Source organism: Ictidomys tridecemlineatus, chromosome 1, assembly GCF_052094955.1.
Source record: "Ictidomys tridecemlineatus isolate mIctTri1 chromosome 1, mIctTri1.hap1, whole genome shotgun sequence".
NCBI lineage: Eukaryota > Metazoa > Chordata > Mammalia > Rodentia > Sciuridae > Ictidomys > Ictidomys tridecemlineatus.
In genome coordinates, this window is record NC_135477.1 from 228311477 (window position 1) to 228336679 (window position 25203).

Genomic DNA, 25203 nt, shown 5'->3' on the forward strand with positions numbered 1-25203 from the left:
ATCTGATCTCTTTCCCTACTTTATAATGGCAGCTATGATTTGATGTGTCCCCCAAAGCTCAGGTGTTAGAAACTTAATGCCCCATGCAACAGAGCTGAGGAGAACCTCTTAGGAGGGCTCCCCCTCCTCATGAATGGATTCATGATGATCATTAAAAGGCTTGAGGCTGCAAATTAAATCTCTTTGCCTTTTCTCCCCCTCAATCTTGGACTTCTCAGCTATGAGACAAATACATTTTTGTTCATTAAAAATCACTCAGTCTGAAGTATTCTGCTACAGCAGCCCAAACACACTAAGATAACAGCTTTCCATCCCAGTTAAAGGCCTAGGCTGTTATCTGATGAGGTCCACCCAACAGGGACACACTATTTCCACCAGGGGCCACTGGGTGAAGAGAGGCCTTTGGTATTTTTGGATCTCACCATCATCTTGATCTTATCCCTAAACAACTCCTGAGATGCTGGAGGGTGAATTAACAAAATCATGGAAAAACACAAGCAGATGTTGGCACCAGATCAGAGATGGCAGTATATTTGATAGAGAACAGTCTTGGGGATAAAGGCAGCTTGCTTTGACACCTAAAGTAGTAGAGCTGCTCACAGTAAAAACTTAAACTGGTAGAAAGATGGTTCTAACAAGCATATTGCTATAATCACTGAAACAAGATAAGTATATTCTTTTAAAAAATAAAGATCAGAATTTGCAGACGGGTCTGTAAGGCCTCCTCTGGGTGGAAGGAGAAGCATGACCCAGTGGGTCTAGCAATGGAGCCTCCTCGGCAGGGAGATGATTCCCAGGAAACACTGAACTGCCTACGGTTCTTGGATGACCCACTTTTCTCTCGGGAACTTGGGTACCTCGTGTAGAAAGTAGGGGTAATACCTTGTGATCTAGCTGTGAGGCCAAGGTTCTGAACCACAGTGGTCCATCAGAATCCTGGGAAGCACTCCTAACACAGGCAGGCCCAGGGACTCAAAAGCTTCCCTGGTGTTGGCAGGGCTCCAATCATGCAGCTAGGCTCTAATTCAGGACTCCGCCCAAAGCCTCAAGTTCAAAGTAACAAAGCAAACACTCGGGAGATCTTTGTTTACACAGCCTGAATTTTAAGAGTAGGGAACATCTTCTATCAGAAAGCCAGGAAGGTATTAAAAACGACCAGGATGACATGGGAAAGACAAGGGAACATGGAGAGGCATCCCCGTGAAAAGCTGCAATGACTGAAAACCCACTAAATACATTAAAACGCACGAGCTCAACTGATACTTGGAAAAATAAATGAAATACCCAAAAGTTGCCATCAGTGGAGTATGCAGGGGAACCCACTCATTTTCCTGGAAACTGGGGTGAGGGGTGGGGTCAAGCATTTATGTTACCTTTCCTAAACAAACAGTACCTTAGGATCATAACTACCAGATTAGAAGTTTCTCTTAATAGAAATCTTCTAGGTAATAAATGAGTACGGTTGGCCCTGTGTGTCCGTGGTCTGCTCAACAGCAGGTTGAAAATATTCAGAAAAAAGCCTGTACCTGTAATGAACACGCATTTGCTGCTTCTTGACATCATACCCTAAGCAATACAGTATAACTATTTACACGGCATTGACATTTTAGTTATTATTTACAGAGGATGTGTAGTTTACATGCAGATACTGTGCCCTTTTCTACAAGGAACTTGAATTTGATGCCCCTGAGGGGCAGGGTGTTCTGTAACCAGCACCCTACAGACTCTGAGGGATGACTAGCACCATTCTGTGACCCCAACAGTCTACAGCCATACCCCTGGATATGCCAGGTCATGTTTGTTGCCCCTGAAGAATTTCATGATCCTAAGCGACAACTGGAAAGAGACCTGCCATTTATGGAGCACTGGTGTGCAGAAGACCTGAACTGGAAGTCTAATGGCCAATCCACAGAAGAAAAATGAGAATGAAGGCACTGGCCTGGCGCCAGTGAGGCCTGGAAATCAGTGGGCCAATGAAGTTGTTCAGCTGCAGCTAACTAGTGGAAGACAGCATGTGGGGAGTGGGGTGTCTATCAAGCAAGAAACCTAATGTCAACAACTACGACAAAGTCTAGACCTCGTCTGGATTCTGATTTTAAGAAAGAAACTATAAAACCAACCTAAACCACCTCCATTTATGAGACAACGGTGGGAAATTGGAACAACTGGAGTTTGATATTGGAAGTTTTATTTTATTTTATTTTATTTTATTTTTAAAGTACCAGGGGTTGAGTCCAGTGGTGCTATACCACTGAGCTACACCCCCAGCCCTCTGTATTTTTTATCTGGAGATGGGTTCTCAGCAAGTTGCCCAGGCTGGCCTTGAACCTGCAATCCTTATGCCTAAGCCTATATATCTACAAAGGGCTAGGGGTGTGGCCCCAACTATGAGACCATGAAGAGGAACATCACAGTATGTGGGCTGAGAGTGGGCAGTGAGGCTGGCTGGGCTGTGCCATGCTGTGGACACTTGCTGTAGGACTCGCACCTGAATTTCCAAAACACCTAGACTGGTTCCTAGTAAGCCCAAAGAAGCAGTCTGGAAAAGTCCAATGTGCCTCTCTGTGAACTCATGATTTGTCCTAAAGCCAATACATAAAAGACCTTCCTCTCCTCATTCAACTTTCCATTGCCCATGAGTAATTTTCTGAAGTTGCTGATGCTGGCTGATGAGAAACAACATTTCATTTTTAAGTCGTATGACTTCAGGGTTAATTTGACCTCTCTAAGTTTACTTTACCACTTTCTTAAATATTTATAGTCACTCAGTTTTGAGTGTTGTGCGGCCACAGATCACTCTTAAACAAGTTCGCTTAGTACCTGAGTACCCAAGAAGATAAGGTACCCTTAGCATCAACGGTATTTTCTAATAACATTATTTAGTTTTAAACAAAAATAACAGGCCCTTGATAATCCAAAGCCTTGGTTCTCTAAAGGGGCAGAGAGAGTGGTTCCGTGGGACTCAAAGGCCAGTCTTGCTCCTCTTATTGATGGGAATGGGGAGGGCTAGCATCGAGGACACTGGTAGAAGATAGATGACCCATTTCACAACACTGGCAGTCTGCTCCCAACTTAGCTAATTAAACTGCTGGCCAATAGCCAGAGCGAGGCAGAATTCAAGGTGCCAGGGTAACCCATGAAAGGACTCTCAACCAACTGCTGCAGATTCACACTATTTTTCCTGCATGCGAACATAATTCCAGTTAACTGTACATTCAAGGGTCCACCTTCCCAATGACAGACCTATGTCTGAGCGTAACCACAAAAGGCAAATTATTCACAAAGTCTTACTTCCTACTAATACAATGCACCGAACAGAATTATCAGACTCAACAAATACCTAGTAGAGCCTCTTACTGCAAGAAAGATGCACAAGGGAGCACTCTATCCTTTGGTGCAAATTAGCAAGCAGTGCACAGAGGTGCACAGCACCGCCCAAGGGCCACACCAAGACTCATCTACTTACTTGGCTGTCCTGACTTCCAAGGTGCCCTTGAGCTTCTCCTCGCTGTCATTTTCAAAGTACATGAGCTTGGACTGGCGGAGGACAAACCAGCGCTTCTTCCAGTTTCTCCTGGACAGGGTGGAGGAGCCGCCACCTTTTTTGTGCAGCCATCCTTGCTTGAGGGCCTCCTGCTTGGAGCGGAACCACAGGAAGGTTTCATCCTTGAGGACACACCAGCGGCGCTTCCAGGAGTTCATTAAGCCACCTGTTCCCCCAAGAGGAAGTTTTAAAGGAAAAGGTTTAAGAAGTAAATCACATGGGACGACAATTTCTGTAACAGGTCTCAAGGCACAGACAGTCTTTGACCTTGCCTGGCTGAGCTGCACTCAGAAACCCTTCAAGGAAGGCTGGAGATGCTGGCTCCAGTCCACAGCCGCTGGGTGCCCCTCCTGAGGGACTAAACAGCGCTGACTCACTGAGCTGAGAAGACTGTATGGAGCATACAGAAAGGCAACAAAGAATTGGCACTCCTACCCAGGAATGAGTCTAGAACCATTTCTGTGTGTGGATAATGGTGGCCTCCAAATGCCCCCCAAAAGTGGGGAAGTTATTTTAAGATGGTGTCCTTTATATGTTTCCTTCCGCATCTGGTCAATGTGGAACAAGAATTCCACCATTTGGTGATAAAGTCTAACAGAGAACAAGAAAATATGGTGTTTGAGGGCGATAGCTCGGTAGCAGAGGGCTTGCCCAGGAGGCCCTGGGTTCAATTCCTAGCACCACAAAATAAATAAAGAATTTTAAAAATATATGGTATATATGTATAAACATGTTTTTTTTTTTTCAAAGAGCATTATCTGAAAATGGCTTAAAGGAGAAGCTATAAGATGACATTATTAAAAAAAAAAAAAAGCCGAGAAATTGGACCTTAAAAGAGAAAAGTTCAGCTTAAATTTGTGTAGTAGTAAACTTTCTAGCTGAAATTAAAAGAATATGCAGATACTATCTTTCACAGAATTAAAAAAAATTTCAATACCCTTTCCGCAGGACAATTTTATCTTAGTATTATAGATTCCCTGAGGATGCTTAAGAGTGACATCATACCATGACTGTTTAAAAACCTGTTTTAACTAGTATACTGAAGGACAGAATCTACTTCAACACTTTATTGTGAGACTTCTCATATTTCAATCTTTGATCACCCAGTAATAAAAGTAAGAGATATTTGACATGGATAGTTAAATAAGCAAAAATAACACTTTATAGATTGGAAAAGGAGATCTTTCCTCAAGGACTGGGACAATGGTTGTGTAATCAACCCTCCGACTAGAACCAACGAGGTGGTGGAAGTCCCCTGGCTTTGCTGCAGTGCACAGATGCCGGCTTTCTTCACCTCTGAAGTGCTCTCTGCTTGTCTGGCTGAGATCCCTATGTGGTCACACTCCAGAGCTGTTTCCTAACCAACAGCAAACTTGCCAAGGACTCCCAGTGAAACATTATTACTATTTTTTTGATTTGTGACTTTAATCTGGGTTTCTCAAAACAAGTCCAAAGGAAAACTATCGTACAAAGTTGTTCTGTTCGTTAAATGATCGAATTCACCCTCAGCTGCGTCAAAGACAGCATCAGTCGCCACAGCAGCCCTCAGCACTGGTGTGGAACCTGTCACTCCTCTGTTCCCAGAAGTACCAGTGCTAGCCCTCCCTCGGGATTCTACATGTTCTTCTGATACAGCATCACATAGAGAATTTGATCAATGCTGTTAATTTCCTAACTGCAAACACCTTTAGTAAGCTATTTGGCTGGTGAAACCTCCTCTTTGCCCAGGAGGACAAAGTGCTGATTTTTTTTAATGGTTTCTCTGAAAATTCTGGGCATTATTTTATTCAAGAGTTTGATAAAAATTAATTGATGCTATATTTAATCAGTAAGGTACTTTATTAAGAGATACTCCAAAATAGTTACCGCTATGAATTCTGATTTAAATGTTCTACTTTCTACTTTTTCTAATTGTTTAGTTTTAGTCAAGACAATTATGTAATAAACCAAAGCCACATAGCCACATATTTTTAGTTGTTTGCCTGTTTTGTTGCTGTGGTACTGAGGATTGATTCAGGGAGTATTCTACCACTGAGCTACGCCCCTAGTCCTTTTGATTATTTATGTTCACACAGGTCTCACGAAGCTGCCCAGGCTGGCCTTGAACTTGTGATCGTCTTTTCTCAGCCTCCTGAGTAGCTGGGATTATGTGTGTGCCACTGTGCCCAGCTTCAATGCCAATATTGCAATCAACTGTGATATTACAGGAGACTTTAAGACAAATTTAGAGAACTAGAAATTAATTTGGGGAAGGAATTATATCAATAAAAAGCTTATATTTATTCTACCTGAGAAACGTCTAAGAAAATCTTTAGATGCCATGATTAAACACTGATTGGATCATTAGGTTCTGATTTGTGATTATATATTTTCCCATATCAGGGGTTCCAGTGTGGGTACACGTCTTGATTAAGATCCCCCGATGTATTTCAACACTCCTATAAAAACCTTTAGCAACCAGTGACTTCAGGCAAGTCCCCCCTAAATCAAACCTGGTGGGGGTTTTGTGAGCACTTTGGATCTGAGGCAGAGGATGGAGAACTTAAAAAAGAGGAGGACTAATATTAATCCTCAGACTCCTGTTTTACAAAGGCAGGAGACATAGCAAAAATAAATCCAATGAAAAGAAAACCACAGGAAAGGCAGAAGAAAATATGAAGGAGGGCAAAAGACGACATATGGAAAAGATAAATATGCCAAGAGCCGAGAAACAAACTGGAAAGGAAAGAAAGCATCCCAAAGCAAAAACCACACAAACAAAAATCAAGAGGAAACAGGGAAAGGAGGCAGAATAAAAGTTTCTCAAGGGAAAGAAGAGGAGAAAAAGGGAGAATGAAAGAAGGAAATAGCACTAGAAAAAAAAAAGTGAAGAAAAGGACTGGAGGGGCTGGGGATATAGCTCAGTTGGTAGAGTGCTTGCCTTGCATGCACAAGGCCCTGGGTTCAATCCCCAGCACCACACACACATATACACACATACACGGACTAGAGAAGACAAAACACTTGATGGGAGAAAGCAGGAAAAGGAGAGAAAAGAAAGGGCAGCAGAGTCAGATACCACCAGAGGAGGCTGGTTCCTGTTCTGCCCTGTCCCCACATTCTTGACTTTCCCATCAAGTCCAGGATCATGTGAGAAATGAGGGTTCCCTCTTGACCACCCAAGTAAAACTCCTACCAAGCAGTTTTTCTTTATGCCTGCCCCTGAGAGGCTGGGAGAGCCAGGAACAGGAACAAGGCATGAGTATCAGGTCCTAAGTAAAACATTTTCCAAATGGTATAAGGTTTAGGGTTCCCAAGTGCTAAAGTCCAATATAGTATATTCAGCATTTAATAGCAATTAAAGGAAAATCCTCTTCAGGAAGTGGGTGCTGTAAGCAGTTTAAGCAAACTGTGGCCCTGTCATATCTTTAATCCTCGCCCCCCGCAGAGCATCACCTTTTTAGGTTCTCTAACACCCTGTGCATGAGGACATGCAGTCTGTCACTTCTAGCAGTAACAACGCACACATTTGTTTTTGTATGTGTGAGAGAAAGAGAATGAGTGAGAGGGGGCAGCAACAGACAGGAGAGAGGGGCTGAAAATAAACTCAGTGATTGCGAACTCTTTGTCCTATCACTGTGGACCAACCCAGGGGTGCCAGAGCCATGCTCATCATAGCAGGACCACAACCATCCTTATGCCAACCCAGCATGGTGTTCCCATTTGCTTAAGCCATATAACTCCAAGGAGAGGCACAGTGGAGTGGCTTTCCCAGGCCCATCAATCAGCTCAGGGAAGGAAAAATCCATTTCCCACTGCTGTACCCTGGCCCAGGTTCTGGGGCTATAGGTCATACCTTTCATGTACAGAAAGCTGTGGAAGTAAGGCAGTGTGACACAGCTATACACAGAGTCACGCCGGTAAGAAAGTTCGTCGTCTGTATCGAACCTGGAGTCAAAGTCTTCTTCGCTATCTTCAAACTAGAGAAAGAGGAAGAGACAGAACATTAATGTTGAGAAAGGATGGAAATCAAGCAATGGAAATGCCAGCATAGGTAAACATCAAAAAATGACAGATCAAAAAGTTCACTCCCAGCTCATAACATTACAATGGAGTGTGGCAAAGGAATTCAGAATAGCAAAATACTAACTTTTAAGGTCAAACTGTCAGTTGAACTGAAACCTAAAACACAAGATATACTTTAATCCAAAGGCTTGATTCTAAAAAGAGCACTGCTCTTTAAGGGTATAATTTTAATCAAACCATGCAAGAGTTAAATCTCCTTTAAATTACTATGCTAAAACATTTTCAAGTCTTAGAAAGACAGCATTTAATGCATGACCAAAGGGGAGAAAATGAAAGTAAACTATAAATAACACTAGAAACTGGAAAGAGCATATTTAAACTCAAAAGTTGTGCTATCTTACAACCAGTACAAGATAACATCACATAGTGCAGTGTGGATTGTGAAGTTACTGTAAAGAAAGTTCTCAATATGCCCATGGCCAGTTTGATTCCAGTTTGGGGTGTGTCTGCAGCAAAGCAAACCTAAGGCTCCATTTAAAATGCCCGTTTTCCAAGGTCCTGGGCAAAATTCAGTTCTGGGCTTTGGGCTCCAACCATCACCAGCACATTCAAGTATCACTTATAATTCAAATGGCCTTTGGAAAGAGAAAGGGGTTTAATTACCTTCAAACACAGCACTATGATCTTTGGTTCTAGATGTGTGTCTTAAGGGGACAGATGACAAGGGGGTGAGAGGGTGGAGCACTTCCACATCCCGGGCTACTCACCGAGGACTGCGCCCCTTCGGAGCTGAACCGGTAAGCCCCAGAGCTGTTGTAAGTCCCCACGGAGCACCGGTAGTCTGGGGACCACTGACTGCCATAGGAGTTGGAGAAGGTCACGCTGCTGCCAGAGGTGATGGCGCCATCCTCGTAGTCGTCCTGGTCGTAGTCATAGTCGCCGTCCGGGGAGGGCAGATCCCCAGTGTTCTGGGGCATGCAGTAGGTGGACTCGCCACTGGACGAGTCATGCACGGAGGGGGCGAGCAGCACCGTGCTGTCTGCGCTGGGGCTGGTGGGCACCACTGTGTCATTCATGTAGGGGTCTTCCTCGGAGGAATCGTCGCTGGTCCGGATGCCACTTGTCCGCTGATCCGAGTGGCCGTGCTCACTGGGGTTGGGGGAGTCCTTGAAGGCGTCGTCGTCGGCCTCAAAACCCTCATCCACCTCCTCCTCCGGGTAGGGCTGGCTGAAGTTGAAGTTGGGCTTCTGGGCGCTTGCATTCTCGGCAAGTTCACTGAGCTCGCCCGAAAACTCGCTGCCCACCGACAGGGACCGCTCGATGTTCCGCACGCACTCGTCGATCTCGTCGAAGTTGAGCGACTCGAGGAACTCCTGCGCAGCCCGGCACGCCTCGTCCTCCAGGCGCCGCAGCTCCTCATCCCGCAGCTGCTGCAGCTTCTGCAGGGAGGCCTGGGTCAGGGACAGCTCCTGCCGCTCCTTCATGCGCTGCAGGTCCTCGATCTCCTTCTCCAGGCGCAGGATCTCTTCCACCTGCTTGTTTTCCTTCTGCTTCTCCAGCTCCCGGGTCAGTTCGGCTTCCTTGCGACTCTTCTGCAAGGCCGCCAGCTCTCGTTGCTTCCTGGCTTCTTCCTCCTGAATACAACGGGAAGGTGGGTTTTAGAATGTCGCACCACCAAAACCCACAAGCATCTCCCTTCTTTTCAACTATGATGAAATACGGTCGCCATGGCCTGAACTGTGCCTCCGTACGGCTCAACACCTCAGGATGTGACTGTACTTGGAGTCAGCACGTATAGAGAGGTGAAGGCTCGTAGGGTGGGTCCACATCTGACCTGATGGTGCCCTTATAAGAAGACATAAGGACACATAGACACTTTGCATGTGCAAACATAGAGGAAAGCCCAAGTGAGGACACAGCGAGAAGGTGGCCATCAGCAAGTCCAAGATATGAGGCCTCAGGAAAAACCAAGCCTGATCCTGGACTCCCACCCTCCAAAACTGTGAGAAACTTGGTTTCCATTGTTTAATCCACTCTGTCTGTGGATCAATCCTAGCAAATTAACACAGCGGGTTTTCCTTGGCTTCAAGAAACTATGCTGTTGTGATCCCAATGAAATTTGACAATCAGAAAGCTTTCCCCAATGGAAACATGTAAGAAAATGAACCATAAACATTTCCTCAAGCTGTTCTTTCCTTCTACCTATCTACCTATCCCCCACCTGCCCTCCCAGTTTTGATTCCTACACTCAGTGTTTGCAGTGGGAGGGAAGCAAATAAGGGAGAGGCCAAACTGTTACAGTAATCATCACCTGCTGGGCACGGAGCTCTGCTTCTCTTCGCATCCTCTCTCTTTCTCTAAAAAATGGAAAAGAGAAAAGAAGATAAAAATCAATAATAATTGTAGAATGATTTTTCAGCAAGATCTACTTGTTTTTTTTTTTTTTTTTTTTGGTGGAACCCAGGGCCTTGTTCATGCTAGGTAAGAGCTCTACCACTGAGTTATATCCCCAGTCCAAGATGTAATTTTATTTTTTTTATTTGTTTAGGTACCAGGAATTATACCCAAGGGGCACTCAACCACTTAGCCACTTCCCTAACCCTTTTTATTTTAAGACAGTTTAATTGCTTAAGGCCTTGCTAGTTGCTGAGGCTGGCTTTGAACTTGCAATGCTCCTGTCTCAGCCTCCTGAGTAGCTGGGATTACAGGTGTACACCAACCACATCCAGCAAAATGTAACTTTTAAAAAGCTCTGCTAAATGCAAGTTAAGAAATATGAAGAATGTAGCCTTTGCCTTTGGCATGGTCCTATTCTATGAGTGAATAGAAATATGCACAGAACTGGGCTTCAAATACTGCCAAGGAATTTTACATTCCAGATGCCAAGAATTCCTGTTTGTTTCAATAGTAGGTTCTGCAGTGTCCACTGGGAATTCTTGAGAGAGATTGAGCATAAAACTCAAAATGTGTCCTATTGTTTCATCCAAGGAAGAAAGACATCGAACCTTTCCTCTTCCTCCTGTTTTTTCTTTGCTTCTTCCTCCCGCTTCCTCTTTTCTTCTAGCTCCCGCTTCTCTGCCAGCAGTTGTCTGTAAACTCTCCGGGCAAGCTGGCCTCTGAGTTGCTTCTGGAACACTATGGCTGCTTTTTTCAGGTGCAAAAATCTCTTCCTTAGAAGGAAGGCTCTATAATTCTTCTGTATTGTCACTACACCACAAAGGACCTTTCTGTATTGCTTTCTGCAAAGGAAAAGAACAGCAGTTGAAGTAATGAGTTTGTGAGTTATTCAAATGAGCTTCATTAAGGCTTCAAGACAAGAGGAGAGAACTTAGTTTTGAAATGATACTCTCATCAGATACTTTCATTAGGAGACTGGAGAGAGCAAGGAGGCCCTTTGGCTAAAACAAAACAGAAGAAAACAAAAAAATAATAAACAAAACAAGTAAGAACTCTATCACTATCTTGTCTAAATAAACACAGAACCCCTAACACTGACTTCCAATTGCCCAGCAGGAAGCTGGGTAAACAGAACCCAAATAGATATGATACATTCTCCTGTTCATATGAAAACAAACAAAGCAAAATACCATCATAGAGAGCACTCTATTTCGGAAAATGCTCTATTTCAGAAAATGTGGTTGTGTGAAGCTTCACGTGGTCTGCTATTACACATAGTGGAGAGAACTAAAATGCAGTTAAAAGGAGGTGCCTCCTTCTCCAAAAAACTAGAAAATACATGGACAAAATGATACAGGGTAGGCATCCCTCTTCTAAAAACCTGAAACTAGTGCTGACACAATGCTCAAAAAGTTTTGGGTTCTTGATGTGGAGGGCATGCTTAGCATATGGGAGGCCTTGGGTTTAATCCTCAGCACTGCAACAAAAAGACAATCAGATTCTGGAGCATTTTAGATTTCAGAGTGTCACATTAGAATGCTCAACCAGTACAGTGCATGCAAACATGCCAAAATCCAAAAATTCTGGAATCTGAAATTTTTCTGGTCCCATGCATTTTGGACAAGGTACCGTCAACCTGCAATACCAAAGTAAACATAGGTGCTGTGGCTTCAGCATAGGATGCAGTGCAACTAGGCAAATAATTAGGCATCTCGGTAGAATCCTCTAATGAGAATTGCAACCGAGATGTCAAAAAGTGGCATGTACTCTTTCCTGCTTCCGCCCAGGTCAGGCTTACTGGGCTTGGGCTGCTGGTGTGGCTACTTAAGAGGCCTGACCTGGGACATCCCTCCATGCCAATGACTCAGGCTACCCCAATGGAGCCATAGCCCCTGACAGGCCTTCTCCCCTTGGCATGGCTCTTACCGTGCCAAATAGCCCAAGATGTGGGCCCGGATCAGCATGGCTGCCCGAGTAACTTCTTCTTCCCGTTGTTTCTCCAGCTTCTGCTCCAAGGATTCCCGAAGGAAGACCTGCCCAGGAGGAAATTGGACGTCAGTAGAAAGGAACTTGGTTGGGGGAAGGAAGGCATCTCTGAGTCAGGGCTGTTGTTTGTGGGCAAGGCTTTTTCCTTCTCTTTTTGTCTACTGCAAATTCATAGGGTCATGCTTTCTAGAAAAGTGCTTTTTAAACTTCCCGCCTGCGATGGAGTCATAGGTTTGTGAAATCCAATAAAAATAAATATATTTTTTGGTATAAATATATTCAAAAGGCTGGGCGCAGTGGCACACACCTGTAATCCTAGCTGCTCAGGAGACTAAGGCAAGAGGATCATTATTTTGAGGCCAGCCTCAATAACTCGGCAAGCCCTATCTCAAAATAAAATTTTAAAGGGTTGGAGATGTAGCTAAGTGGTAGAGCAACCTTGGTTCAATCAATTGCCAGTTTTGCAAAAATAATAATAAAATACATATGTGTGTGTATATGTATAAGCACATATGTGTATAGAAAAGATTCAAGTCTCATTATTTTTGTTATTAAACTAGATTCAAAAGGCATAAAATGACTATAAAATTGCTATTGGAGTTTCTAAAGGTTTATCTCACTGTGGGCCAGGACACGTAGTTCATGGTCCAGCACCAATCCCTTCAATCTCGGGAAGACAAGAAAGGATGAATCAGGAAAGTTGGATAAAGGTTATTCTGCTATGAGGAGGAAATCCCTCCACTCTATTTGTATTACAATGTATCAAGCCCAGGTCCTTGAAGGGCTGCTTTACCATTTAGCTATATTCCCAGCTCTTTTTGTTTTATTATTTTCAGACAGGGCCTTGCTAAATTGCCCAGACTGGCCTCAAACTTGTGATCATCCTGTTTCAGCCTCTAAAGTCCCTGGGATTACAGGTTTGCACCACTGTGCAGCTATGGGGAAACCCTCTCTTCACACCCGTTAAATGATTATAATCAGAGATCTTGGCTTTAAAAACTCATATGTGCATAAAAATATCGACATTACAAATGCAATTCTGAGGGCCGAGGTGCAGCTGCAGATGGGGTGCTTGCCTGGCCTGTGAGAAGCCCCAGGTCACATTGCATTGCATGTGTAGGGGTGGGAGGATCAGGCGGAGGACGAGCTCTTTGGAGAGGTAACCTCCACTGCCTGCATTTCTGTGTGCGGAGTCATATTTGTGTCTTTCCCATGTGATAAGGCCCTGGAGGGGAGTGAGGAACAAATGAGGTTTTGGCAATTCCCTGACATAGGAGAAGAGGTCATTCAATTGATTTCATGGCTGATTTTTGGTGTTCAGGCTAGACTGCTTCTTACTTATCTCTGTCCAGCATAAGCGGCTTAAGGCCTCTGCCATTGCAACATGTTCCAAAGCAGATTTTACTTCTCACTGTCTGGACTGAGCTTTTGGCAACCTGCAGAATTCCAAACTGCCTGCTGGCTCTTGCACAGCAGCTGCTGCAGTAGCAGCAACACCATCCAACATTCAGTTACAGAAAGTTAGAACGGTTGGGGCGCGGGGGTGTGGGTTCATTTCTGGAAATTTGGGAGCTGCCTCGTCCATTTGTGACCCTGAGACACTCACCAGCCAACATGTGTCCTCTGCTTGAATATACAGGAGAAAAGTTGGGACAAGATGTTTCAGTGTGTCTCCTGAGGAAACACTGTCCTGAGGAGTCAAGGACTTCACATAAAACAGTGTTTGGAAGACAAAAGATGGCAGTGGATATGGCAACGTGAGCTTTTTTCAAATACTAAAAAGCTAATGGTGAGCAGTATCTCGGAACACTATGCCTCACGGGCATCACCCTACATTTCTCTGGTGTTTGATTGTCCTCTGTCACTGTACCTTGGTCTTCCCCAGCTGCCACTCGCTGTTGGAGGCGTCGTAGAGCTGCAGTAGTGCTGTGCACTTGCCCCGGACATCCTCCGGCAGAGGCAGGTTCCTCATGAGCACTTTATACCTGCAACGCAGAGATGGGCACTGTCACCTTGAGCTAGGGTTACTTGTTTTCTCCCACCCTTTTGAAAAGAAAAGAGGACCATCCATTGAGCTCTCTCTTGCCTTTTGTAAAAATCCTGAAAGGGTCTTCGGACCGCATACCCGGCTTTGCGAATCCGCACCGTCTCCAGCATCCCGGAGTACCGCAGCTGGTTTAGCACAACTGCCTGGTCAAACTGGTCTGGCATCTAAAGCACAAGAAAGGTGAGATGCAGCAAGATGACACAGTCAGATAAGACGGTGCTGATAGGCACTCACCACTGCCTTTCACGAGTGTGCACACATAATTTGTAGAATTTTGAACAAAATACACAAAAACACAGGCTGGAAAATGAATCCCAGTGGATGTACCACCTCTCCTCAACGACCATGCCAGCTAGCCCTCCCCCTTCAGGAGCCTGCTTTCATCCTCTCCCTCTGTTTTGAAGAGTTCCAAATTTCATACCACCTCATTTGTAAATATTTTAGTATACATCATATTTTAATAACACCATTATACCTTAAAACTTACCAATAATTTCTTAACATAAATATCCATGTTCAAATACCTATCTTACAAGTATCATGAATGTACCACCATTTTAAAATCTATCCATTTCCAAAGAATCTAATATATCATAAATATCACTTTGTTTCACTTTTTGAACTTCAATTTAAGAGCATTTTAAAGTTACAGAATACAGTGAAAGTGAGGGGGAAACACACACACACACACACACACACACACACACACGCGTGCGCGCGCGCACACACACATGCACGCGTGTGCACATGGAGGGATGGGGAAAAGGGGACCAGTAATGCTGGCCAGTGCATAAAAGAGACAAAAAGAATTTAAATTTCCTTAGTTTCTAGTCAAATATCGCATTTATTGTGAGTCCCATACTAGACACAGTGAGCCCAAGAACATACAAATTAAAGACAGGAAATCAAATCAAGACTAAGCATCTGAAATGTGCTCTCTTCTCTGCTCAGCTGCCAAACAAATTGGCATTGCTTCCAGGACAATAGTTTCTTTTAGGATAAAGCAAAAAAAGTGGGTCATTCCTCATTTACAGCTTTTTGAACAGCAATTCATTTTTTAATCCAAGCACCCCATCCCCTTTAATTAACTTCTATTTTGTTATTCCACACGACATTGAATAAATGGACTGTAAAATAGAACCAAAGGATGTTATTGCTAAAAGGTACAAAAAATGCAAAGGAGCTTAATCTGTGGTCTTTAGCAAATGCAGTCAGTCACTAACACAAAATGAGGCTTAAAGCCATGATATCCTGCACACTTCCAAAACTAACAAAAACTAAACTTAAATGCTCTGCACACCCCCTGACAGTTTTTGATAGAATAGCTGCTGTCTTCTAGCAGGCTGACTCCTCTCAAAAATTTCTTATACAAACACTGGCCAAGTCGTCTTTACTTAGCAGTATTCTGAACCAATGCAGCCAAGAAATCAGGGCAAACAGCCAAAGAGCTGGGGCTATCTGATTAAGAACTGGGGCTCTCTGATTTTTAGTCTAGATTAAACTATCCTTAGAAAAGTAAGAGAAGCATAAAATATGGAAACAAAATGACTCCTGGCAGACCTTAGGCCGGGTCTCAGGTTTTAAAAATGAGGGTAGAGGTTAACTAACTTGTTTTGAAGTTATTTGGTTCTGCTGCTTCTGTTCTTTTAACTCGGGGATATAATCTGAACCAGTAACAATCTACAAAGGATAGTGAAGAGATACCAAACCAACACTGAATAAAGTATCTGAATTATGCAACTTTTGTTAAATTCGTAATATCAGAGAAACCCACATGTAGGAGCTCATCATCTGAGCCTCGGAGTTTAATTCAAAATCTCCAGCTTCCCAAAATCTGTAGCTCTGGCTGCAACTGATGCAAAAAATTTCTTTAATTACTTTCTCCTCCAGCCTCTAGTTGAAAAAGTCCGCACAATTCCTTAGTTAGAGCTCGAGCTACGAAAACAGCCTGAAAGGTATTATTGGAAGGGCCTCCCCCTCCAGGAAGTTTGCTGTGCGCACTTACCATCTTCCAGGCTCTCCCAGGGACATTCCACCTTCGGTTGGGCTCTCAAGCCAAAATTCATATGGAAAACAACTGCCACACTGACCTTTTCCCCACAGCGAAAGACACGGAACAATAATGAACACCATTCCTGCGCTTTAAAAAGTGCCCGGTCGCCATGACAACCCCTTTCCACTCTCGGGCTAATTAGTGTGGTGTGGCTGTAGGATTTGATACAGCTCATGCAGGGGAGGGAGACAGTCGCTGGGAGCGGCTGCTACTGCCAGACTCCCACCACCATTGTCCTTTGGCCCCTTCCCAGCAATTTAACCAGGGAATGGGGGATCTACAGGCTGACTGTCCCTGAGCAACCCACCCCGCAATCACGAGAGCGGGCAAGCCGGGCTTTCCATTGGTGCTTCTCCTTTTGCGGGGCAACTTCCTTTTCTGGTGAATTTAACATTCAAAGATGTCACAGCTGGAGGCTGGACAAGAAGCAACTTAAAGGCTTTTAGCTTTTCAAAACTTTGCTAATGCACTCCAGTCTGGACTGGTAACTAGTTTTCCAGAGCGGGAGTTTGCCCCAACAAAGACTGCCCGCAGTGTGCTAACAGTGACCTTTGGATGGTGACAAATAGGTTGGATTTTGGAAGGAACAGCTCTACCCCCCAGGCAATTATGGTCACAGGAATCCCAGCTGGATCTGGTTAGTGAATAGTTATTAAACACCTACTGTGTGCAAGGTTTCCAGGTTCCTAGGGAAGATACACAAAAGGGTAGGAGGCTGGATTTTGTTTTCCAGGACCCTGAAGTTTAGGGGGGGTGCCCCGTATGACAAACACCACCATTCACCTGGCAGGAAGCCCAGTATTATACCACATTAAAGATAATATGTATCTTTAACACAAATTAAGTTCCTTGGGAACAAAGGAGAGAAAAGTCTATTGAAAGGCTAATGGCAGTGTGTGGATTGGAACCAGAGTTTGGAGGAAGGGTGTTCCACTCAGTAAGAGCAGGCAGGAACAAATGCTGTGAAGCAGAGAAAGAACCTGCCCAGCTCAGTCTTCAGTCTGGGAGGGACCTGGGCTGAAGGTGTGCTCAACATGGTGATGGTGCTGTGTTCAAGAGCCACTGGCCACAGACAAGGTAGGACCTGTGCTGCAGAAGGAACCCCCGTGTCCACATATACAACACTGGGAACAAGACCATCATCAGAGGGACAGCAGAGTCCACTTCAAAACCATGCACAGCAGAAAATAATAGCAGCTATTAAGAAGTAAATCCAGGGGCTGGGGATGTGGCTCAAGCGGTAGCGCGCTCGCCTAGCATGCGTGCGGCCCGGGTTCGATCCTCAGCAGCACCACATACCAACAAAGATGTTGTGTCCGCCAAGAACTAAGAAAAAATAAATAAATGTTAAAATTCTCTCTCTCTCTCTCTCTGTCCCCCTCTCTCTCACTCTCTCTTTAAAAAAAAAAAAAAAAAAAAAAAAAGAAGTATATCCAAATGAAAGATATGTTAGTTGACTTTGGGCCCTTCCATAAGGTTTTACTGAGAAAAAGAAGCTAAGCTCATTTCATAAAAGCAGCAACGGTCCTTCGCCACAACACCTGCTCCATCTTTGGATGTGCACATGAATATACACATCTAGATAATGTCACGCAGAAAAGCAGGAAAGACATGCTAGTGCTAAGTCTTTACTGAGTTGGGGGTGCTGCTATGAGTGGTGGCAGGAAGAGGTAGCTAAAAAAAAGGGATAGAAAAAAAATCAGACTGCACTAATAGAAGGAAATAGTCACATAGACAGAAATGAAAAATTCCAATACTTTGTATCTTTGGAGACATTTCAAAATAATAATTGTTACAATGGGAAAAAATCAGACACAGGATGAACTTTGGAATGGAAGAAAGAAAAAGAATAGTTGAGTGTAAAAGATGGTCAGAAGGGAGACTGGGAAAGTCACAGGAAACAAGAGAATGTCCATCAACTGATAAATGGATAAAGCAAATATGGTATACACCCATCTAATGGTATATGGTTGTCTACTGGCATCTGAGAGTGAGAAAGGGACCAGGACCCCCTGTGAATACTCAAAGTCTAAGATGCTCAAGTCCCTTATATAAAATGGCATAGTATTTTCATATAACCTACAAGCTCCCCTATACTTTAAATCATATGCTAAAATGCTATGTAAATAGTTGGTAGAGAATAAGGACAAGGAAAAAATCCATACACATTCAGTACAGATACAGTTTTTTTTTTGTCCAAATTATTTTCAATCCACAGTTGGTTGAGTGCATGCAAAAGGAACTCAAGAATACAAAGGCCACCCCCACACAGCACCTTCATGTTACAGAAATATGCTACAATATAACATCATGCCAAATGAAAGAAGCCAATCACCAAAGACCACCTGTCATATGATTTCATTCATACGAAATGAAATGTCCAGAATTGGGAAATCTCTAGAAAGTATATTAATGATGGACTGATGGACGAGACAGGGGTCCATATAGGAGGGTAGACAGCTAGAGAATCAGGGGGGTTCTCTGTGAGAGGATGAACATGTTCCAAAACTGACTATGATAATGGTTTCACATATTTGGGGACATTTTTAAATCCCTGAATCGCACATTTTAAATGAGTCAACTATCTCATCAGTGAATTCTATCTCAGAAAGTCTTAAAAGAAAAGAGTATGTTAAAGGTAGGGCAACACTGAGGCATTTAAAATGGCAAGAAGGGAAGGGCTTAAGAGAAAGTTTATGTCCCAGAGATGATCAAATACATTTAGCTTCAATTTATACTAGGGGTAATTGAATCCAAACAAACAAACAAAAAAATTTGAAAAGCTTCTAGTTCTATAATCTGAGATTTAAAAAAAAGACAGGAAATACTAGACAAAAACAAACAATTGATAACTGAGCACACTAAACTCTCCATAAAAAAAAAAATCAATTGTGGCAAATCTCATCTCCTGCTGCTTAAAATTTATATAAAGAACCTCTGTCCCCAGTTGTGTTGACAACTGGGGACAGAGGGGACACAAAAACCAGAGAGGGTGGTTTACATCCAAGAAGACAGAGTGCATGCATTTATTGAATCTAACTGCCCTGAATGTTACCCAGCCTTCCTTAATTTCATAAATATTGCATAGTGACTGTAAGAAGCACGACACCTGTCTATGGTGAGGGGAGGTCAGTCTGGCTTTTGAAAGAAGACATGTGGACCGCCATGTTCTGCTGCCTTTTCAGCATTTGAGAATGTCAACCTGGGAACCCTGGGAGGAAGGCAGGAAAGGAGGTGGGTGAGAATCCAGCCTGCCACACTGGATTCATCACCAGTGCCAGCTAGGACTTCAGGGAGACCTCCCTCTACTCTCTGAAGGCAGGAATCTCACACACACATGATGAAGTTCTATAGTGCAAGAAAGCATTTCAGGTGATGATGGGGGAGATCCAACACTGTGGCTGACATGAGACCCTCCATGGCCCGCAGCCTCTGGAAGAGAACAATACTCAATACCTTTCACCTCACAGACAGGGGAGGGCTTGCTGAGTAAGGAGACAGGGCTGACAGGAAGTAGATTCTCATTTCACCCTGCTGTCATCCACTGTCCCTAAAAAGGATCTTCAGGGTCACTTTTTAAAAATCTAGTTTGAAGGGGAAAAAAATAATTTTCTCTAGAAGAAATGGTGTGCTTTATCCGACTATAAATTTATAAACTGATCACTGTATAGTTGACTGTAATTAACTTATAACTTACCTTGGGCCAAGAGGAATTAAGGCAGGCTAAAATAAAGTGAAATTAAATATGGTGATTGAGAGGGGAATTTAAAAAAAAAGAAGAAAAGAAAGAAAATGTACTGTATTGCCCATTTTGCCTTGGCTGATAAAAATATCTAAGTTGAATTTAATTTTCAACAGTAGCTATTGTTAACTAGGTTATTTTATTTTGCCTTAATCTCAGAATGAATTTTCATATAGGTTAATCAACAGATGGCTCAATTTCTTTATAAAGGATATATTATTAAGTCTAAAATAATCATAAATGTTTAAAAACATTAATGCTTTTTTAAAAAAGAGAATTCTATTATTCTAGCCTCAAAGATCTGCTATTCCTTATTCAACAATTCTGAAACTGAAGGAATTTCAAACCTTTCAATTTCAAGTCCTTTAATTTCGGGAAGAGATTTCAAATTCTTGACTTTAAATTCTTGAATTTCAAATTCTCAACAACTTTGAAATTGAAGGAATTTCAGATCCTTGCTTAGCCCTGCAAGAACTACAAGCTGCTTTTGTTTTGTTTATGAGAATGAGGTGCTGATAGAAATCCTTCAACATAGATAGCATTGTAACACACAAACTTGACTGATGGCTTAGGTGGGTAATTTTATTCCATTTTGTGGCTTTTGGGTGGGTAGATAAGAAAACTGCAGGCCAACAAGGAAAATGACTTATTCAAGAGATTTAATATTGCTAAAATTGAATAATTAATTAGTTCAATGGTAATGGCCATTGATTCAATCCCCAACTCCAAAAGACAAAAATAAATCAAATGATGGAGAACGTACATCAAAGAGCTCTGCATTTTGAAAACTAGTACTGAATGTCAATCAAACTTGTACACATCAAACCTATTTTCCTATCAACATATTTCTAAAAACAGGGCCTGCTTTCTTAGGATATAACTTTCAAAAGGATACATACTTCTTTAGGGGAAGCATGAGGCGGAATCTAGAGAGCTGGGCATGGTGACACACACCTGCAATCCTAGAGACTCAGGTAGCTAGGCAGGAAGATCACAAATTTTCTGCTACCCTGGGTGATTCAGAAACCCTGTCTCAAATAAAAATTTCCCAAAAGGGCTAGGGATGTTAACTCAGAAGTACAGCATTTGCCTAGCATGTATAAGGGCCTGGATTCAATCCTAGCACCCCCAAAGACAACAACAACAAAACCCCAATGTGTTCTGTATTGTAGTGTTCCCTGTAGCCATCTGTTTTCTGAAAACACATTCTCCCAGATTTTAGCACCAAGTGAGGTCCTAGGGACCAAACGGTCAGGTGCTGGCATGGTCTAACAGAAGTAATTTAAAAATACCAATTTTAGCTTATGTGGTGGAGTGCACCCATAATTCTAGTGGCCTGGGAAGCTGAGGCAGGAAAACTGCAGGTTCAAATCCAGCCTCATAAACTTGGTGAGGCCCTAAGCAATTTAGGGAGACCCTGTCATAAAAAGAAAAAAAAGGGGGGGAGGGGTGTGTTAGGAATGTGGCTCAGTGGTTAAGTGCCCCTGGGTTGGATCCTTGGTCCCCACCCCTTCACAAAAAAATAAACAAAAATCCCAATTTTGGTGGGGGCTCCCTGACTGGTACCTGGAGCCCATCTACTCAACTCAGGTGGCTGAGGTAAGAGGATGCCAGCCTGGACAACACAGCAAGTCTCCATCTCTAAAAATCAAAAACAAAAGGGGAGGGGGTGGGGGGGGGAAGGGGAGACCAAAATTTGAAGAGGTACAGTGACAAGGATAGGAAACCGGTTCACTAGGTTGTGAGTTTAGCCAAATGTCAGTATGCAGAAACGACTTCTGAACGAGGAAACCTCGGAAGATCAAACAGCAAACTCCAAGCAAATCCAGCTCCAGCCCTCTCATGAATGGCATCCTTATTTGCACCTCAGCTTCAGATAACTGACATGGAATGCAGAAGTTCTTCTTTGACCCACTGTGGTTTGACTTCACTTGCATCTCTGTGCGCCCCTTGGGCATCTGCCAAGGGCAGACTTTCAAGCTAACTGGATCCCAAGGGTGAACAGAAGGGCACTCTCCAACTGCAGCCGCCACATGTGACAACATATTTAACAATAACTGCTTTTGCTTTAATAACAAATGCTCATTGCAACTTGATGCATTGTTAAGGGTGTTTCTAACAATTTATTTCTAAGAGGAGTCCTTTCCTTCTTTTCTGGGGAGGTAATTTATTCCAAGTCTAAATATTTAAATATGATCCCATCTTGATGGTTATGTAAAAGAAAACTTATTTTAATCCATTAAAAATACTTATTGAGGGGCTGGGGGTTGTGGCTTAGCGGTAGAGTGCTTGCCTCGAATGTGTGAGGCACTGGGTTTGATTGCCAGCACCACATATAAATAAATGAATAAAATCAAGGTCCATCATCATCTAAAAAAAAAAAAAAATTATTGAAAGCCTTCCACAGATGGAGCAAACACTTAAGTGTACGGGATGCACCAAAGCCAAGTCAGCCCTGGCCTGGACCTGACACCCAGGCTGCAGGGCTCCACACTGCTTAGCTGCTTAGAATGCAAAATGGCAGTGAGCCCTGAGCTGGTGTCCAGGAGGCCCTGAGCTCACAAATGACCAGACAAAGACCACAGCAGGACACCTACAGTTCTTGCTGCCCTAGAGGTTTATTCAAGAAGACATTTTTAAAACTCTCTTGTAACACTTAAACTTTCCCTCCACCTTGGTCAATTGTTTTTTCAAAGTAAACAGCAAAACTTTCTAAAATTAAGAAGTTCTACTTTCCCTCATATTTTAAAATGAATCTTGACCTACTTCATGTGAAACACTTTACCTAGTCCATATTATGAGGACTGGTCCCCATCATTCTAAGAAATATAAAACATGCTGATTATTTAGTAAATTGAACCATTACATGATTTTTTATTTTGATAGGTAAATATCATGGGATAGAGAAATATTGCAACTAACCCTACAGAGAGCATTTTATTTATTCGGTATATTTGTATTTTGTTCCCCCTTTCAATTTTAAGTACAACCAAACCTACCTTACTTTCTGGAAATCCCTCTTCAGCTTTAATAAGTTGAGGATTCCATAAGAACTTACCTACATTACACTAATAAAATATCATCCCAGGTCTTACAAAGGCTTCGAAGTCTCACCCAGGAACTCTGATCATGCCTCTGACTAATTCGGAGGACCCTGCAGGACATCGCAATCTCTATTTGCTTTCTTAGCCACATCAAACCCACAAAAGCAGAGAAGGAATAAATATTATCAGATAAGAAGTTTATCATGCTTTGAACAGTGTTTCAAAGCCTGGTTACTAAAGCAGCAATATAATTTCCCTGACCTTGAACAGGCAGTAAACAAAAGCCAATTAAACAAGGGACAAAGGCCCTTTGTACTTACATCAGTCATTTCACTCCGGGGCAGTTCAACATTTTACACAGTGGTTGCCACTTGCTAATTTTCACATTTCCAGAAAAGAGGCAGAAACTAATTTTCCCTGCAGAAAAGGCAACCCCCCCAGGTGAGAACAGGAAGCTAAATGGTTACATGACTTGCAAAAGTGGAGCTGTGAGTCAGTCCTGGAGGTCAGATTACAGAGTATGGAAATTTCTCACTCAGCAAGGACAGCCTTCAGCCACACCCCTGGCCCCAGAACAGTTATCACCTATGCAAGGAAAACCTGGTCCCCCTGAAGCTGGAAGCTGCCTGCTCAACACAGAGCCACACAGACCCACCTGCTCCTTACAAAGAAGAGGGTGAACACAGAAGATATGCACATATGCACATTCCTCTTTCCTGAGGCCCAGCCTGGTCACACCAGACCCTTCACAAACACCAAGCACATGCCAACTCAGACTTCATGTCCAAGGTCCCTGAAGCATGGCTCCAATCGGCCTTTCCACTCAATCACAAACCCTGCATTTTAGTTCAATTATGGTTCATTCTAGTTTCTGAATTCACCACTCACTTCCTGTCTTCACCTCAGCGGAAGTAGCCTCTCCACCAGAAATGTCCTCTTTCTAACTCTGGAGTCCGCTGGATTTTCAAGGTGTCTCTCAAATGCTCCCTCCTCCATAATATCATTGCCTGAGCATGCAACTGGGTCATCTGCAACCTCCCTCTCCCTTGAATTGCTCAGAGTGACCATGCTCACACTTTCCTTCGTGGCCTGGAACTGCCTGGTATACAGAACTGGCATACCAGGTACACACCAAGGCTGCTGTGTTGCATCAGAAAAATTGTGGTTCTATTTGTACTTGCTTCTAATGTACATGTCTGGTTAACAGACATGTTTTGTCTGTGTAACAGATTTTCAAGAAATGAAAATGGTTTTTGCTGCTTAAAAAGTATGTGAGTCTACACAACTACAGTCCACTGATTTTTGACAAATGAGCAAAGACAATTAAGAGGAGGATAGTCTTTTTAATAAATGGTGCTGGAATAACCAGAAATCAATATGCAAGAAAAAGAATCCATATGCAGGCATTATAACATTTGTAAAAACTAACTGCAACTGGATCACAAACCTGTTGGTATAAAGCACAAAACTCTTTGAAGAAAACACAGGATATAATCTAGTGACCATGGATTCAGTGCAGATTTAAAAATACAATACCAAAAGTATTGTACATGAAAGGAAAAACTGGTAAGTTGAATTTCATTCAAATTAAGAACCTTTTCTAGGACACTGTTAGGAAAACGAAAAATTAAACAGTAGACTAGAAAATACTGGAAAAATACACATCTGAAAAAAGACTATCAAAAATATACAAAGAACACTAAAACTCCGCAGTATGAAAACAACCCAATTTAAAACACGGGCAAATTACCTGAACAGATACTTCCCCAAAGGAAGATGATCTGTAGGTGGCTGATCAGTACATGAAAAGATGCTCAACATCACCTGTGATTAGGCAATTATCAGTCAAAACAACAAGGAGGCACCACTGCATACCTACTAAAACATTAAAATCCAGAAAACAGACAATACCAAATGCTGGAAGGATACATAGCAAGGGGAATTCTCGCTCGTAGCTGTCAGTAACGTGAAATGCACAGTCAACTAGGAAGACAGTTTTTTAACAAAGCTCAAAGCCTTAATATATGATCCAGCTAGTGCACTTTCTCATATTTACCAACTGAGCTGAAAACTCATGTCCATGCAAACTCCTACATGTGAACAATTAAATAACCAGGTGGCAGATGGTGGGGACCAGGCTTCCCTCTCATTGGAATGAGCCTTTTGCAAGAAAATTGGAGAAAAATGAATTCTATTTAACTAGGATCTATTGACTTTCATGAAAACAGCAGCAGAACATTCCAGGGTCCCGGGGCCAGCAGGTCTAAGAAGGTAAAGGACGTGGGTTATTGCTGGTCATAAGACTCAATCAGTCCTCAAGATGGGTCTGTAGAGAACATGCCCCCAAACAGCTCCATACCCTATGCCTTTTTTCCAATTATTTAC

The 25203-nt window shown here is 42.9% G+C and overlaps 1 protein-coding gene across 5 annotated transcripts in view; it reads right to left on the reverse strand.

Annotated features, from left to right (window-relative positions):
- Myo10 (myosin X) overlaps nucleotides 1-25203 on the reverse strand; it is a 205172-nt gene that overhangs the window by 23117 nt on the left and 156852 nt on the right. For 3 of the 5 annotated variants that reach the window (XM_078016810.1, XM_040271656.2, XM_040271657.2), the window contains 8 exons: nucleotides 14019-14143; nucleotides 13803-13917; nucleotides 11873-11979; nucleotides 10555-10788; nucleotides 9861-9906; nucleotides 8317-9183; nucleotides 7380-7503; nucleotides 3467-3710 (listed from right to left, as the gene is read on the reverse strand). In XM_078016810.1, coding sequence (XP_077872936.1) covers nucleotides 3467-3710; nucleotides 7380-7503; nucleotides 8317-9183; nucleotides 9861-9906; nucleotides 10555-10788; nucleotides 11873-11979; nucleotides 13803-13917; nucleotides 14019-14143 — 1862 coding nt within the window. Of the gene's footprint in view, nucleotides 1-3466; nucleotides 3711-7379; nucleotides 7504-8316; nucleotides 9184-9860; nucleotides 9907-10554; nucleotides 10789-11872; nucleotides 11980-13802; nucleotides 13918-14018; nucleotides 14144-15984; nucleotides 16276-23138; nucleotides 23272-25203 lie in introns of those variants that run through there. The other 2 variants (XM_078016785.1, XM_040271655.2) reach the window with 2 other exon arrangements.